Genomic DNA, 18,059 nt, shown 5'->3' with positions numbered 1-18,059 from the left:
CTCCAAAAGTGTCCCACTCATACTCTGAGTTACCATGCAGATGAGGTCATTGCCTGGGCATGCACGTGCAAGCAGGCACACACTTCTACCCAGAGTAGCACCAGCGTTCCTGTTGATTCCGCCAGCAGTTGTTGGCTGATTCCATGCTTGTAGGCCTCCTGTCTGCAGTGACCCAAGGCCCGGAGGGACATGAGACCCTCAGCAGGGTCAGCTTGTTTACCTCTCATCACCCCCGACTCAACTCCACCACTGCAGGCTCCTCAGTTTTCCTGAAAGCATCTCAGAAAAGCTAGAGGACAGTGCAAAGTAACAAAGTGAAAGGGGGTTGTCAAACCTAAGAGCTTGGGAATATGAGGTCAGGAAGAGACAAGGGGTATCCTCTCCTTGGTCTGGCACATCCAAGTTCTATAGGATTTTTAATGTACTTATGTCCCGTACAGTTTCAGTTCACGAAATAAACTTACAGGGCAGCTCCCTTCCTACTTCTAGGAATAAGTCATTGGTCATTCTGTGCTGGGTGGGTGGTGGCCGGCCGACAGTGCAGTTTCTCAGCCCATGCAGGGATGCACTCATCCTTCGCCCTCAAAATGGAATGAAGAGCACTGTTTTATAGACACTGTGGAGTAACAAGAGCAGGGTAACCTGATCCCAACACTTGGAAGCCCCCACAGTCACAGGAGCATAAAGTTTTCTTTTTCAGAAAAGCACTGTTTATTATCTTTAATTTATGTGTATGTGTCCAGTGTGGAGGGCGTGCACATGAATGTCCACAGAGGCCAGAGGCCTTGGGTACAGGCATTTGTGAGCCACCTGACATAGGTGCTGGGAGCTAAACTTGGAGCTTCTGCAAGGGCAATCTATGCTCTTAACTTCTGAGCCATCTCTCCAGTGCAAGAGAGGTTTGCTTTTAACAAGTGAAGGTCCCATAGCTGGGATTTGACCTGCATGGCTGAACAACACCTCTTGAGCTCAGAGAGGATCTTCAGCCATGAGTATCAGGAGGCTCATCCACCAGAGGGAAGCCTGCTTAAAGTTAACAGAAAAAGTAAAGAAACTGGATACTCTCAACTCCTCTTCTGCAGGTCTCCTTTCTACCCAACCCCATGGAAACATTCCTACCCTGATTTAGGAAATGGCTATGGACTTAACTGTGGAACCATCTGACAGAGGAGGTTGGGGGCAGGGGCGGGGGAGAGACTTTAATAGAGGGACTACTTCCAAAAATGTTGGAAGGCTCTAGAAAAGGGACAACAGGTGACAAAGTACTGGGATCTAGTGACCCTGCAAACCAGGCCTGGCTTCCCAGGGGACAATGTGGGAAGGAAGCCAGGGGAGATAGAACCAACTTCTAGCGTGTGTCTCTCATGGGTCAAGCCTACCCACAAGCCAGGGCAAGGGAACAGGAGGGAGCAGTGTGGAGCCGGAGGCAGAGTAAATATTCCATCGCCATCTGCAGTCCAAAAGCTTTTTTCAGTTTGTTGATTTTTTCGGTAGCCTTTACCTCCTGACCTTGACATCAGGGAGGGATGGGAATAGGATGAGTTCCACTGTCCTCTTGCAGGTTCCATCATGGAGAACGGGGTGAGTTCGTCTAGCACAGCCGACAAACCCCAGCAGCAGCCTCTGACCCCCAGCTTCCAGAGCCCCACCCCCAGCGTGCGGCTGGATGAAGGAGTCTCCGCCAGCACTGCTGCCCCTGGGGAGAGCCTGAAGCAGGAGTGTGACTCTTTGGGCCTTCCGATGGCCAGCAGCACTACCTCCAAGCCTTCTTCGTCCTCATCCTCCAGTGCGCAGGCTCTTACGTGGTCAGGGCAGCCCCCCAGAGGCTGCCGGAGCCTGCACACAGCCCTGCCCCCAGTGGTGATCTTATCCAAAGCGGCATACAGCCTGCTGGGATCCCAGAAGGGCGGCAGGCTGCCACCCTCCTCCTCCCTGCTACCCCACGCTGATGTAGCCTGGGTGAGCTCCCTGCGGCCAGGCCTGCACAAGGACATGAGCAGCGAGGAGCAGTCCCTTTACTACCGCCAGTGGACCTCGGCCCGGCAGCACCATGCTGACTACAGCAACCAGCCAGACCCCGCCTCAGGCACCCGGACCTTGCACCCCAGGCGGCTGCTGCTCACTGGGCCCCCCCAGGTAGGGAGAGACCAGGGCAGAACATGTCTGGGCTGTTGGGGGACATCTTGGGGGTTGGTAGGGATGGCAGATGACCTCATTCAGACCTCAGTTAAAGAGCCAAAGTGTGAAAGAAATCTCTTTTCTTTTTCCTCTCCCTCTCTTCCCCTCTTCGCCCCTTCCTGGATTAACAATGCCTCCATCAGGTGGGGAAGACTGCCTCCTATTTGCAGTTCCTTAGGATTCTCTTCCGCATGCTCATCCGGCTGCTAGAGGTGGACGTGTATGATGAGGAGGAGATAAACACAGGTGAGGCTTGACTTTATGACCAAGGCATGAGAGCCGAGAGCCAAGGCCGCTTTGTCCTAAGCTGCAGAGCCATCATGGACTGGAGACAAGTGAACGGTGGCTCTCAGCTTCTGGGGGCCTCTCTCCAGCAGCAGCAAGCTGCAGCTGCGCACCGGGGGTCTCATCAGCCTTGGTAGGTATGTAGGTTCATTGCCGTGATTGGTAAAACCCTGTGGTTCTTGCCAGCTCTGCACTGAACTCCTTGGTATCACAGCCTTTGATTTTACCCAACATGCAGCTACAGAGATCCTGCAATCCCCCCACGCCCGCCCTGGGATGCCAAAGCTTCTCTGTCACTTGCCACCCAACAGGAGGGCCTCTGGGGAGGGTTGAGTTGTAAGTGCACTGGGAGGCATAAGACCCTTCCTGAGTAGAACATGCTTGCAACTGCAAACAGTGCCAACTGCAATGCAAGCTGTAACAGCGGAGAAATCAAATGGTATTTATGTTAGGAAGTAATAGCCTTACTTCTAATCTTGGGCTTTCCCTCAAAGAAGTTTATGCTACTTAAAACAAACAAAAACCTTACATTTTATTGTGTGCATGTATGTATGGGAGGGGCCCACGGGCAGGGACAGAGGACAACTTTTGGGAGTCAGTTCTCTCTCCACATGGGTCCTAAGGGTCTATGGTTGCAAAGCACCCTTCTTACTGAGGCAGCCTGCAGCTGCCTCCTCAACACCCCTGTTGTTAATAACGAACACCATCTACTGCACACAGAATCTGTGCCTGCTGCCGTGCTGTCCTAGCACCTGGAATACCCCATCCCTGTGTCTCTAAGACCTGCACAAGCTGGTACACTGGGGTTTAAGTTTGTGCCTAGCGGGTACAGTACCAAGGTGTGGGACAAGCTCTGGAAATGTTTGAAGGCTACAGCTGGCACCCGAGGAAGGAAGCTGACTATGCTGCTCTTGGGGACTTGTGAGGGGGATGGGAGGGGATGAGTGTGTGCTGGAGTATAGAACAACCGGGTAATTCTAATGTACGCATATACCAGGACTTTTGTTCACTGCATCCTAAAGTTTCAGGCAGCTTCAGGCCTGCTCACCAGGCTGTCATCCCAGCTAAGGTCGGGGAAGGAATGCCAGCAAGGCTTGCCTAGGACCCCATCAAGTTAGTAAAAACCTTGTATTACTCAGGACTCTCTGATGATATATTAAAAAGTGATTTATTAGAGTGGCTCCCAGGCTGTGGTCTGCCTAGTCTAGCATTGCTAATAAATCACTTTTTAATATATCATCAGAGAGCCCTGATAGAAAGGCCAACAATTTGACAGCTGTTCAGCTGGTCTTTGGTCTACAGTGGAATCCAAAAGAAGTAGGAAGGAATGCCTCAGCAGCAGGATGGATGAACTTGCTAGCAAGAGTGAGAGCAAGCAGGCAAAAAGCAAAAGGTCCTTTCTTCCATGTCCTTTGGTGTCCACTGTCACGAGAAGGTGTGACCCAAATTTAAGGTGGATCTTCTGACCTCAAATGAGCCAATCAAGAAAACCCTTCACAGGTGTGCCCATTTGCATGGGTTGTAGCTGATATCCAATGTAGTCAAACTGACAACCGAGATTAGCAATCCTTGTCTCAGATGTCTACGGAAAATGCTGGGGCCATGGCTCAATGGTAGAGGGTTTGCCTGGCACATGTGATGCAGGAAGTCCCAGTACTGAGAAGGAACAAGAACAAAATCATCCCACAGCTAAAGCTGAAGATTTTGATCATCCAAATAAGTGTGTTTAAGGAACACAGGAAGACTCTGGGTCTTATGGGATAGGAATCTGTGAACTGAGCTGGTGAGTTTGTGAAGTAATCAGGGTTAGTAGGGGGAAATCCCCTTCCTGGCCAAAGTCTGAAGGAATGGTTCTGGTTCCTTCTACTCTGGGATAAGAGCTTGCTTTGGGGCTGGAGAGATGGCTCAGAGGTTAAGAGCACTGGTTGCTCTTCCAGAGGACCCAGGTTCAATTCCCAGCACCACATGGCAGCTCACAACTGTCTAACTCCAGTTCCAGGTGATCTGACACAGACAAAACACCGATCAATGCTCATATAAATAAATTAAAAATAAAAACAAAAAAGAGAGCTCGTGTCTCCGAAGTGCTTTGTCGCACTCTGCCCAGGCTTTGCACGGTCATGGAGAGGAGGAGGTGGGGGAGGAAAGGAGGTGGACCCACCATCCTGTGCCCTGCCTTGCCCTAGATAACAATGAAACCAGCGGAGTGAGCCAGTCAGAGGGAGATCCCTGGCCTGACATTGAGACTTTCAGCAAAATGCCTTTTGACGTCAGTGTGCACGATCCCAAGTACAGTGTGATGAGCCTGGTCTACAGTGAGAAGCTGGCTGGGGTCAAACAAGGTCAGTGTGTATAGAGCCAGGCTCAGGGCCCAGGGTGGGGAGGGAGACAGGCCACTCCTTTGACAAGAGTGCAACATTCCGTTTTTCACTCTTACACATGAACACACACACACACACATCTTGATTTTTATACTTGCTCATCGGGGCTCAAATGATACAGTCCTTTGAGAAGTCCGTAAGAGGAATGAGCATTTCTTCCCAAGCTTTACTTGTGTGTCACGGAGATAACAGTTTCTCATCCCCTTGTACACAGAAGTAATAAAGGAATACAAAGCTGAGGAGCCCCGGAAACGAGAAACCGTGTCTATGATGCTGACGAAGTATGCGGCCTACAACACCTTCCACCACTGTGAGCAGTGCCACCAGTACATGGACTTCACTTCCACCTCCCAGGTGCAGCCGGTTTGCCTTTGCCTAGGAACTCTGTTCAGTATGGACCCTGTGTGTCCTTGGGGAGACGGACAGGAGACCTGAGACCCCTAGCTTCAGGCCCTGGGGAAACAATGTAGACTATTACTTGGCAGCTGTCTCTTCCTCTGATTTCCTTCTGGGTACAGGAACTCAGTGTTCCAGGCTAGCCTCGAATTCCCAACCCTCCTGCATACTGAATGGAATTATAGGCATGCCTACGGTGCCTGGTTTTATTTTCTCATATTTTGGTCATTATGAATACAACTCAGGGCCCTGCAAATAATAAGAACACCTTCCATCACCCCCTTTGGCATCTTTTTGTCTAGTGCATCCTTACACACACAAGGAGGAGACAGCAGTTGATAGTAGCACCCCTACTTTGCAGGAGAAGCTGCCTATCATTTCCCCATTCTCTTCTTCAGTTTGTGTCTTGGCACTGAGCACTGGGATCCTGTTGCTTCTAGGCTGTGCTGAGCGAATTCCCCAAACCTGCTTCTCCTCAGGACCACACCTCCCCTTGAAAGGACATCCTGACCAATGGGTATTAGAAACAACACATTGAAAACTGGCTACAAGTTACCTGTTATGTCATTTGTTTTCTTGGACAGCTACTAGTCTGTTGGCAATTTAATTAAATGGTGTGTGTGTGTTCGTGCATGCATGTATTAGTTCCCTCACTCTACCATTGTGGGCCCTAAGAATCGGTGGCAAAGCCCCTTCCCCTGTTGAGCCATCCCACTGGCCCTGTTCACAATTCCTCATAGGACATAGAAGACACAAGGGCCTTGGCCTATAAATTATAGGGGTTTAGAAATTTTCTGCTTAAAAAGTCCCTCTTGACATAATTTCTGTATGATTACAATACAAGTAATATATCCCCACATTTGTGATATAGAACATACTTTATTATTTTTTTCTGAAATGTAATATTTAGATTAAAACTATTAGGAAACCTACCTGGATTTTAGGTGCTGATGAAAATGTTGTCCTTCCATTAAATCAATTATTGGCTTCATTGTATGACTGAAAGAGCTATTTTATAATTACTCATGGCAGTGGATTGCTGAGCATTCGAACTTCAAAGTAACCTTTACAGACAGGTTAGATTATACTGCCTTATACAAGTCACATGGTCTCCCTGCTATCAGAGTTACTCACTAAATGTTGGAAACGCTTTGCCTTCCACTTAACAAGAAAAGATGGAACCACAGGCACATTTTCAATTCTAGCCCTATTCTCCACGAGCTGAAACTTAAAAGTGTTCAGTCTGACTCAGAGCAGAAGGGTCTCTGTTCCTGGGTTCTTTGGGGAAATGTGTATACAGCAGGGCAGCACATAGGGACATTTGTCTTTAGAGTGAACATTTGTCAAGGTACTAAACCTATGAGGAATAAAGATAGACAATGTCAAGTGTGACTTTTCCTCCTCAGAAAAGCTTTATCAGGGCTCCATACTTGACTCCTCTCCATCAGTGACAGCAAGTAAATGATAAAGCCGTCTACACGTTGCTCCTCACAGCTGCTCCTCACAGCCGGGATGTCTGGTGGCGCTTATGTTTACCAGTTGCTTATGCCAAAAATCTAAAATGGCCTGGAAGTTTGGGAACCATAGACTGACCGTTCCTCTTTCTTTTTTGCAAATCCAGATGTCTGACTCTACCCTGCATGCGTTCACATTTTCTTCCTCGATGCTGGGAGAAGAAGTCCAGCTCTACTTCATCATTCCCAAGTCCAAAGAGAGTCATTTTGTCTTCAGTAAGCAGGGCAGACACCTGGAAAGCATGCGGCTGCCGCTGGTTTCAGACAAGGTGGGCTAGAGGTTCTGGGTGAGGGCTGATGGTCCTTCCATGGGGTCCTCCAAGATGCTCGCAGCTGAGGGTTTTTCTCTCCCATTTTGCTCTCATTTGTTTTCTTTCACAGAATCTAAATGCAGTCAAGAGCCCTATTTTCACTCCTTCCAGCGGCCGCCACGAGCACGGACTCCTAAACCTTTTCCATGCCATGGAGGGCATCAGCCACCTTCACCTCCTAGTGGTCAAAGAATATGAGATGCCACTGTACCGAAAGTACTGGCCCAACCACATCATGCTGGTGCTTCCCGGCATGTTCAATAACGCAGGCGTGGGTAAGGGTGCCCTCGGGGCCGAGAGGACAACCATCTTTTGATTCTGAGTTCTTCCTTCGCCCCTGTTTTGTAATTTTGTAGACCCTAACATTTTTGTTCAGGTTTACAGAATTTTTAACTTCTGAGGACTAGTAAGCACTAAACAGCTGGAATATTGAACACCCTGGGACAGGTCGGGAGTCTTCCTAGTTTAGACTCCCTAATGTTCTCAGGCTAGACATTCTACCGCCAGAATGTATCCATGACAAATGTTCTAGGGCGAGAGGTGATGATGTGTCTGATTTAGAGGGTGTGTCCTGTGAAGTCCTGTTCTAGTCCTGTCAACAAACTGGCCTTGAACTCAGAGATCTACCTGCCTCTGCCTCCTGGGCAGGCAGCTGGGATTAAGGGTGTGTGCCACCACCCCCAGCTTTTTTTTTTTTAAACAAGCCTATTTGTGGTTGTTCATTTCTTGCATGTGAAATACTTGATGACATCCTTTGCCTGAGATTCTGTGCCACAGTCCATTTAAAAAAAACCCAATGCTGTTTACATTCTCAAGATTCAAGTTCTTAAAACTAGTTACAGTGAAACTTTAATTGGAAGTTTACCAGAATGCTTTTCAACATTATAATATTGTAGCCATTCTCAGGGACCTGAAAGACTTTAGTTGTGTCAAAGCTCAAAAGTTCTGGAGAAACCCATTCAGGTAGGCAGATTAACTAGGGGATTTAGTATTCCATGCTCTTTATGGCTATGTGGTTCTCATATTGTCTTTATCTATGGGAATCTAGGTTGATCCCATTATTGAAGTGTCTCTTTAGGATAATGGCTATATCTCAGATATATACCAACCGTTAGACTTGCTGGATCACATGGTACTTGCAGTTTCCGTCTGCTTTAGGTAGGGCCCTGTTGCCCTACCAACACATAAGAGATCCTTTCCCTCTGCACCCTTGGCAGCATGGACTGCTCACTTTACTGATGCGTTTTGGAGATAGTCCTTCTGAGGTGGGATGCTCACTGCAGTTTTGAGTTGCATTTTTTGATGGTTGGTGATACTGAGTATTTTTTGTACTTCTTGGCTATTTGGAGTCTTTGTTTTTTAGACATCTTACTAGGTAGCCATGACTGGTCTTGAACTGGTGATTCTCCCGTCTATACCTCTCAAGGGTTAAGAGTAAAGTTGTGCACCATCCTTTCAAGTCATCCCCCTTCCTTCTTCCCACCTTCCTTTTTTTTTAATTAATTTTATTTTTTTTATTTTTCAAGACAGGGTTTCTCTGTGTAGCTCTGGCTATCTTAGAACTCACTCTATAGACCAGGCTGGCCTTGAACTGAGAGATCCACCTGACACTGCTTCACAAGTGCTGGGATTAAAGGCATGCACCACCAATGCCTAGCTCCAGTCCACTTTCTAACTGCATTTTTGCTACTCAACTTTTAGAGTGCCTTATATATTCCAGGAATTTATCCCTTGTTGGATCAGTCATTTTCAGTATTTTGTCCCATTCTCTATGCTGTCTCTTACTGATGTATGTTGTCTTTTCTCCGCTCATTATTTCCTTTGCTTCAAAAGCTTCTTAGTTTGATATAGTCACCTTATCTATTTTCTCCTTTTGAGCTGCTATTTGAAAAACAGAGTCAGGAGGACTTCCAATTTGGTTGCAATTTGAGGTGCCCTCAGATTCCATTAAGAATAGATTTTTTTTCTGTTTCTGTGAAAAAAATAGTGCATTAAATTACTGATCTTTTGAAGTATGGTTATCTACAAAACATGCTTTATAGTTATGAATATTGGGCATCTTTCCATTTATTGGCATATCCTTTTATTTCCTTAATATTGTGTGTTTCTCAGTGTATGTACTGTCTTTTGCCTCCTTGGTTAAGTGTATTCCTGAGTATTCTACCTTTTTCATGCTATAATAGAACTAAATTCCTGAGACCTTTCCTTTTAAATTGCTGAATTCTCTTATTAGTTCTAACAGACTTCTGTGTATTTCCTCCATGAATGATATATTGTTGGGGAGCATCACTTTCCTTTTCTTGCCTAATTGCTGTGACTAGGTCTTCTAATACTGTTTATGGAAGCAGGCATTTTCTTGTTCGCCACTGACTGCCATGGAAGCTATCCGTTTTTCCTATGTGGTCCATACTATGTTGAGAATCCAAAGCATTACACAGACTCTTGAGGGCAAGATGTCCCTAAATCCTAGAACTACCTTGAGCTAATCCTACTATTTGGGGGTTCTTCCATACACTTACTAGCCTTTTTTGTTATAATCTACATTTTATTTTAGAGTGGCCCACTTAGAAAGTTTAGTTAATTCATCTTACTTACCATTAGCATTCCTTAGTGTGTGCCATATGCTAGGCACCATCCTGACTACATATAACTTTGCCATCACTTCTCAGAGGTAAGGGAGTCAAAGCTGGGCAGCGTTAACTCATCCAGACAAAAGGCTAAAAAGTGGCAGGATAAAAAGTGGCAGGACTTCGGTCCTCTTGCTCCGTACCACGTGTCGCATCTCCTGTACTATCCTATCTTTTGCAAAATGCAGATCTAGGCTGAGTGCCTGTTTCCAAATCTCTACTCATCATGGCCCTGTCTTACTGTCTGATGCAGGATGTGGGACCAAGCATGTCATATGCCCTAGTCACTAATATCATTTGCTGTGTGAGGTGTCCTCTGTTGTAACAGGGAAACGGAATTCTTCAAGTATGTTCCTCAGAGTGAACACATCATCAGATTTGCTTGTGAAGGGCCCTTCACTAGACTTACTCAAGGCCATTTCTAGTAATGGATTCCAGGAATCTACATTTTTTTTTTTTTTTTTTTTGGTTTTTCGAGACAGGGTTTCTCTGTGTAGCTATGGAGCCTATCCTGGCAGTCGCTCTGGAGACCAAGCTGGCCTCGAACTCACAGAGATCCTCCTGCCTCTGCCTCGAGAGTGCTGGGATTAAAGGCGTGCGCCACCAACGCCCGGCTGGAATCTACATTTTAGATTACGTTTCCCAGTGACTCTTTGGAGATTTTTTTAAAGCAATGTGTCTGTACAAGTGTGGGTCGGAGGCCAGAAGCATCAGATAGATCCCCTGGAGCTGCCTGACATGGGTCCTCTGCACTTTCTCCCCAACATGCCCATACCTGTGACTCTATCTGCTCCCACGTAGACACACAGTCCCTCTAGGACCAGGGTGCCAATGGAGGCCATGTGACTGGTCAGAGTGCAAGATGTAGAGCTGTGGTTGTACTGTCTTACTGCCTTCCAGGTGCCGCTAGGTTCCTCATTAAGGAGCTATCATACCACAATCTGGAACTGGAAAGGAATCGCCTGGAGGAGCTGGGAGTCAAACGGCAGTGTGTCTGGCCTTTCATCGTTGTGATGGATGACTCCTGTGTCCTGTGGAACATCCACAGTGTTCAGGAGCAAACCAGGTAGTGATACTTTTAGGAAGTTGTGTGCCTGGGGGGGGGGGGGGGGGGGGGGGGGGGGGGAAACAATGAAAGATAGCTGTAGTTAGACTTGGGAGTAAGTAAGAGAGTTTTCCTGAGCAAGATGGATCAGAAGACCACTCAGTAGCTCACTGGTGGTTCCTTGAAGATTTTTCTTTCAGTATGTCATTAAGTTCCTGGGCCATTTCCAAATCCTGGTATTGGTTAGCTGCAAAAATCTGTTCCAGTCCAGGTATAGTGGTATACACTTTCAGTCCCAGCACTTAGGAGGCAAAGGCAGGCTAACCTTTGAGTTTGACACCAGCCCAGTCTACATAGCAAGTTCTAGGCCAGCCAGTGCTACATAGTGAGACTGTGTAAAACAAAACAAAACAAAGCTCCCTGTTCTGATGCTGACTCATTTACACTGACGGCTCCACTACTTAAATGGAGAGAAAGTCAGGTCACCTGGCTTGAGCTCACCACCTGTAATACAGCCAGCTGAAAACCAGGGGTTCTCCTAGAGCAGTGCCACCTTGCTAGGATTCCTTACAGGTGGCACAGTGCTAACGGGTAGTAGTCAAGAATGCTAACTACTAAAACACTTGTGAAATTGCCCCTCAAATTCAAGTGTCCTTAACGAAACACTGATTTCCTATCACTTCTTCTGTGTATTTGAAATCAGTGAAGTGTTCATAAAGTTATGACATGTAATTATCAGAAACTGGCTATTACTGCACTCCTAACCTCTGGACCTCTGGTCATGTGTTTGGGAACTAATGTTCATTATTCACATTGAAATATGAGCTGGGTTTCTCTCTCTCCCTTCCTTCTTCTTCCTTCCTTCCTTCCTTCCTTCCTTCCTTCCTTCCTTTTGCCTTAAAGGTAATACCATCCACCACCAAAGGCCATCTTTTCTGAGTTAGCCATGCTAGGCACTGTGATTGGACTTGACCTTCTTAATATAAATTATCTTACTACAGCCTCTACAGGATTCCTAATGTGTAGTAGCATTGGTTCTTCAGGAATATTTATTGACATTCTACATAAACTAACTTTATATTTTAGCCAGCCCACAGAAACAGGAATTTCCAGCAAGAATGTGTCCTTGAAGACTGTCTTGCAGCATATTGAAGCCACACCGAAAATTGTCCACTATGCAATCCTGGGTATACAGAAATGGAGCAGCAAGCTGACGTCTCAGAGCCTAAAGGCCCCATTCTCAAGATGTCATGTGCACGATTTCATTCTCCTCAATATAGACCTGACTCAGAATGTACAGTATGACTTCAACAGGTAGGTCAGGCCCCGTGGACACAGGGCATCCTGGCATCTATTGGTGGATGTTGCCCACTACAGCCTCTGCCCTGTTTTTGTTCTGCCTTGGACCATAAGCCCCCTCCAACTACCTTCCCTTGCCCACAACTCCTATGTGACCCAGGTTGGCCTCACACTTGAGATCCTTCTAAGTGCTGGGATTATAGGCATGTGTCACCACACCCAGCATGACCTAGCTCCTTGACACTATAATGTAAAATGATCAGAAAACACAGGTTAGCCACCTGATTATTCAAGAAGAATTCAAATAAAACAAAAACCATTGAGTCGCTTCTGATCAACCAGTGCACCTGTGAACATTCAACGTTAATCTCGTTTCATTCTCAAAACTAGGGAGGAAATCACTCTCTCCAATGTTGTAAGACCCACAGCTCTTCCAAGAGGGAGAAGGCAGCAGTCAGGCCCCTTGAATTAATCATATGCACATTTCTGAGAAATCTGTAATGGCCAAGGAATGATGTCAAGAGAATGGTATCACTCTTAATGCCCACCCCCAACCTGTAGCTATTAGAATACCCACTGCTTCCATGCATCATCCTGTGTGTGACCAGACCTCTGGCTCTCCTGAACACAGGATATATAGTCCTGTTTCTGACAGGACTACCCTAAAACCCTGTGGCCTAACAGACAGAAGTCCTCTTTTTCTCCTCCCTTTAAAGCTGTAATGCTCAAATCAGTAGAATGTGGGCTAGCTCCTCAAGGACAAGGTGATGTTTTGGGCCCTCCCCTAATGTCTGCCACATTTCTTTATGGAGTTATCATAGCTAAGTTGTGAAGGGGAGTCAAAGAAGCCTCCTGTTGTGGTTATGATTTAAGTTCTTCTATAAAACCTCCTGTTGAGGTTGTGATTTAGGTGTTTCTGTGAAACTTCCTGTTGTGGTTATGATTTAGGTACTTCTGTGAAGACGTCGACTTTAACCTGAGAACAAACAGCAGTGGCCTGCTCATCTGCCGCTTCAATAGCTTCAGTCTCATGAAGAAGCGTGTTCAGGTCGGAGGGCAAAGGGACTTTATCATTAAACCAAAGATCATGGTAAGCTTGTAGAGCTTGATTCCACTGTTGAGAACAAGCACAGATGCTTGCTTATGAATAGTGCTGTAACTAAAGTCCTGGCATTGGACACGTGCTTTTCTGCTGGACGAGGGAGGGAAGGAACTCAAGTCCTCAGCATCAGCTGTGCAGTTTCACCTGTCAGCCGAGTCCCGGGCAGAAAACACAAAACTGTTTCAGAGTTGAGCCTGAAGGATTCCACCAAAGCTTGCCTATTCATCCACCCCCCCACCCACCTAGCCATCCGAGGCAGGGTCCTTCTACAGAGCTGTGGGGAACTCACTAGGACCAGGCTGGCCTCGAACTCAAAGATCCCCCTGCTTCTGCCTCTAGAGTGCTGGGATTAAAGGCGAGTGCCCAGCTGCAAAGCTTTATTTTCAAGACAGCCATCTTTATGTTTTCTCCTTATGTAACACAGGAGAGAAATAAAAATACTTGTGTATGTGTATGTGTGGTGCCTGTGGAGGCCAGAAGAGGGTGCTGGATCCCCTGAATCTTGAGTTACAGTGGTCATGAGCCACCATGTGGCTACTGGGAACCAAACCTTGGTCTTCTGCAAGAGCAGCTAATGCTCTTCACCACTGAGCCCTCTCTCCAGCCCCAACAGTCCTCCTCATATGGAGTTTACCATCACTACCATGGCTTGAAAATACTATACCTTGGTTCTCAAGAGACCACACTCAGAAATTCAGAAATTCTAGTGTGTGTATTTGTGTGTGTGTAAACATTCATGGAAGGCTCAGTGCTACATGTAACTTCAGGTATCCTTTGGGGGTGCTGTATATGGAAGTCATTAGTATGCAATCCAATGTAATCTTAGACATTTCATTTACTGACAGGCACATTTGCCATGACCATCTGATTTCAGGTTTCAGAGAGCTTAGCTCCTATCTTGCCCCTTCAGTACGTCTGTGCTCCCGACAGTGAACACACTCTACTGGCAGCCCCTGCACAGTTCCTCCTGGAGAAGTTCCTTCAACACGCCTCATATAAACTCTTCCCCAAAGCCATCCATAACTTCAAGAGTCCTGTACTGGCCATTGACTGCTACCTTAACATTGGACAGGAGGTAAAGACTCGACTGACTAGTCCTGGGTACCCCATCCATTTCTTTCCCTTTATAGGTCCATTGATAAGGAGCCAGTGAGTGACAGTATGACTCGAAGGGTCCCACAAGCAAAGGATTGGCCAGTGACTTGGTGGTTCCTGAGATGTCAGCTGCTTTGAGCAGCCTGCCCTTATGGCAGGGACAGAAGTAGCTACTTGGTCTACTTGTTTTGACATTGACAGTTGTCATTATGTGGATTTTCTCAAGATTTGGTTCTTGAAAGGCACACCATATCTTAGCAGATACAACAAGAGCTCAACGATTACTGAACAAATAAGTACAAGCTATGTACACCTTTGTCCATTCTTCAAGTTCTTCACCTGTCCAGTCTAGTTTTTCAATTGCCATTTGCATCTCCAGGTTTCTGCCACTAAGTTTTTCCTTTGGATTATCTTGAGAGTCTATTTCATTATCTTCAATAATGTACTATATCCTTATAATGAATTTGAAAAAAATACATATATACACTAGAGCTGGCAAGATGGTATGTCTCAGTGGGTAAACTGAACTCAAGCTCAATTCCTGGAGTCCCCATGGTGGAGAGAACCAACTCCTGCAAGTTGTCCTCTGCACTTCACATACCCACCATGGCATATGCATGACCAAAATTAAGAGAGAAACAAAGAACAAAATAAACTACTCATAACCTGAACAAGAACATTTTCCTGTCCCGGAATTTTAGCCCTTTTCTTTGCACATATTCATAAACACATTTATCCAAACACAAACTCTATTAAGTCTTAGTACATTCAATAAATCAAATCTAACTTAATAATCCATGCTTTGGGCTATGCCATTAATTTTATAAATAAAAATTTTAAAATCATATGATGGCTGAGTATGGAGGCACATGTCTGTAAACCCAGCATTCCAGGAGCTAGCTGGGGTTACAGAATGAGATTCTGCCTTAAAACAAAAGAACCAACCATATGCCAATACAATCTCAATACCAACAGCAGCTAATATTTGCTGAATACTGAACAGACTATACTAATAATTCAAAAATACTTCTAACAGGTTTTCTTACCTATGTAGATGAAGAACTGTATCCCACATGACAACTAACTGAAGAAACCAGTGTTTGAATTCAAGCCAAGTTTACTCCATTGTTCCCTCTACTATCCTGTCGTTTTTCTGCAATGTCTGTCGTTACTGTCTAGGCATGGAAGCCATATGGATCTAAAAACTAATTCATGTTGTCTTAAGCTTCTTTCAAAGTGAAATATTTAGTCTTTCCTAATTGTGCCTTTCTTATGGAATGTGGTATTGTTTTGCTTTACTATTTATGTGTGTGGGGGGTCATATGGGCATTTTATCTGTATGTGCATCATGTACATGCTTGGTGCCCATGGAGGTCAGAGGGGGATGTAGGATCCCTTGGGACTGAAGTCACAGATGATTGTGAGCTACCAATGTAGATGCCAGGGATCAAACCCAGGGGCCTCTGAAAGAGCAGCCAGTGCTCTTAACCATCAAGCTAACTCTCTAACCCCAGAATGTAGGGCATTAAAAAATTTACACACACACACACTCTTAATATTTCCGCAAGAAAAATGATTTACTACTTTTACTCCTAAATAAGTACAAAGCTTGAATAATCGACCCACTTATATTGAGAAAGCTTGGCGCTCACCTTGCATCCCAAACTGAAAAGGAAAGCATTGACTACAGTGCTCCTTAGCAAAAGTACAGCCCCTTTATTTGCTTTTGACATGTGTTTGTTTTTTCTGCTTACTACTTTCAGGTAGCCATATGCTACATCAGCTCCAGACCCCACTCCAACAATGTCAATTGTGAAGGAGTGTTTTTCAGTGGACTTCTCTTGTACCTCTGTGACTCTTTTGTGGGTGCTGATCTTCTTAAGAAATTCAAGTTTCTAAAAGGTAAGTCAAATTTAGTGTCTTGAATGTGAATGCCATTGTCAATAGAGAAAAAAAAATCAAGAGTTGAATGTCACACACAAAAGCAAAATTTTGGCTGGAAGTTTGGAAACTTTGATTCTAAAATAGGGCGGCTGACATTACTGGGGAAGGAAGACCAGGCTGTTTTAAGGCTAAACTAGGTGCAGGTGAATAATATGATCCGTAACTTAAAAAGACGTGTGCGTGCGTGCGTGCGTGCGTGCGTGCGTGCGTGCGTGCGTGCGTGCGTGCGTGCGTGCGTGTGTGTGTGTGAGAGAAGTAGGAGGGATGTGCCTTGGATTTTTGGTTGTCATTGTGTGTGTCTGGGGTGGAGGGTGTCTTTAGCAAACAGTCAGCAGGAAGTTAGGGATACTTTTAAGCACTCTACAAGGCACAGAAGAGCACCCAGCACACACAAAGTGCTACAATTGAAACATTCTGTTCTAAAGACACAAGAAAACACTGGCTTCACCAGTCTATGAGGGAAGAGAGCTGTAGCTGAAGGAAACCTCCTTCTATCATCACTTTAAGCTCCTTGAAACTTGCAAAACCTCTTGGAATAAAATATCTACCTGTATGCTCGTTTTCAAAGGTGATAACATTCTGACTGATTCAATGTCCGCTCTTCCTATAGGTGCTACCCTGTGCGTCATCTGCCAAGACAGAAACGCCTTACGGCAAACCATTGTTCGATTAGAGTTGGAGGATGAATGGCAGTTCCGCCTCCGGGATGAGTTTCAAACTGCTAACAGCAGTGATGACAAGCCTCTCTACTTTCTTACTGGACGCCATATATGAGTTTTAGGAGAGTCCAAAAACAACAAACATCCCTAGATGGAGTGGGGCAACAATTATTGGGGATTTTTTTTTCCTTTAAAGTACAATCACTGTGGAGCAAAGTGCAACGTATTTATCTCTTCTCCAAAGAGCTCCCCAAATGTGACCAAGGTCTTCTTTGGGGGCACTGTCCTTCAGTTCTGCTGAAAGGACCCAGGTTCAGGTCAGTGCCACAGTGGGCAGTTATGCAATTACATAGGATGTGCTCTGCCTGTGGGAACCTGAGGGTATATTCTGGAGAACAAATATGGAGTTTGCATTGTTTTTTTCTACTACACTATGTTGGGGGGCAGGGGACTGACGTCAGCATTTGCCAGCTTGAATGTGTTACATGGGACTCACACCACTGGTGTGGAATTACTGAAGATTAACACTTGAGGCCTGAACCCTCAGTGTCTCTTCAGATCTGTACTTTGGTACAGTATTACTCAGGGGTCTGAAATGATAGAATGTAGAAGATATTTGTATTTAAAAAGAAGTAGCTTTGTCTTTCTCTGTGCAGTGTTAGTTTAAGATTTATAATCTTATATGTATCGAAACCTTTGGCAAAATTTCCACAGGAGTCAAAAGTTTACTATTTAAACAGAACAAAAAAAAAAAAAAAAAAGAAAAAAGAAAAAAGAAAAAGAAACCAGTAAATGCAGAGCAAGCACTGTGTGCATTTATGAAGGTTCTCTGAGCTAAATTCTATTGTGTTTCCATTTCCAGTCTGTAAGCACACCATGTCTGATTTGTGCATGAAACTATGTGGACAAATTAGCATTCTGCAGTTATGCTATACCACCGTGTTTTAGTTGAAAGTAAGCAGTTGGCACCTGGAAACCCACAAATCAGGCTGGGATTCTATTATGGAGTCGAACTAGTTGATTTATTTGGCTCAGGCTAAGCATCATGGAAAAGACTGTAGCAGCTGTCTTACACCGATACACAAAAATGGGTGAAATGAGAAACAAAATTAAGGAAATCGTGTCTATGGTTCTATCAGTGACAGTTTTCTTGAGGAGTAAAGAAGACTCCATGAAGAGTGTTTTGGACTCATTAAAATTAGTGGGTAGTGTGTGACTAATAA

The 18,059-nt window shown here is 45.4% G+C and overlaps 1 protein-coding gene across 1 annotated transcript in view; it reads left to right on the top strand.

The window, feature by feature from the left end:
* Positions 1-17,054, top strand: part of Greb1l (GREB1 like retinoic acid receptor coactivator) — a 101,700-nt gene extending 84,646 nt beyond the window's left edge. The window contains exons 20-31 of the mRNA XM_035440293.1: positions 1,562-2,136; positions 2,322-2,424; positions 4,650-4,805; positions 5,059-5,198; positions 6,862-7,023; positions 7,136-7,340; positions 10,593-10,758; positions 11,824-12,051; positions 12,985-13,126; positions 14,013-14,213; positions 15,997-16,135; positions 16,788-17,054. Coding sequence (XP_035296184.1) covers positions 1,562-2,136; positions 2,322-2,424; positions 4,650-4,805; positions 5,059-5,198; positions 6,862-7,023; positions 7,136-7,340; positions 10,593-10,758; positions 11,824-12,051; positions 12,985-13,126; positions 14,013-14,213; positions 15,997-16,135; positions 16,788-16,951 — 2,381 coding nt within the window. The 3' untranslated portion in view covers positions 16,952-17,054. The remainder of the gene's footprint in view (positions 1-1,561; positions 2,137-2,321; positions 2,425-4,649; positions 4,806-5,058; positions 5,199-6,861; positions 7,024-7,135; positions 7,341-10,592; positions 10,759-11,823; positions 12,052-12,984; positions 13,127-14,012; positions 14,214-15,996; positions 16,136-16,787) is intronic.
* The last annotated feature ends 1,005 nt before the right edge of the window (positions 17,055-18,059 follow it).

This window comes from Cricetulus griseus, chromosome 2 (assembly GCF_003668045.3).
Source record: "Cricetulus griseus strain 17A/GY chromosome 2, alternate assembly CriGri-PICRH-1.0, whole genome shotgun sequence".
NCBI lineage: Eukaryota > Metazoa > Chordata > Mammalia > Rodentia > Cricetidae > Cricetulus > Cricetulus griseus.
This window is presented reverse-complemented; position numbering and strand designations above follow the sequence as displayed.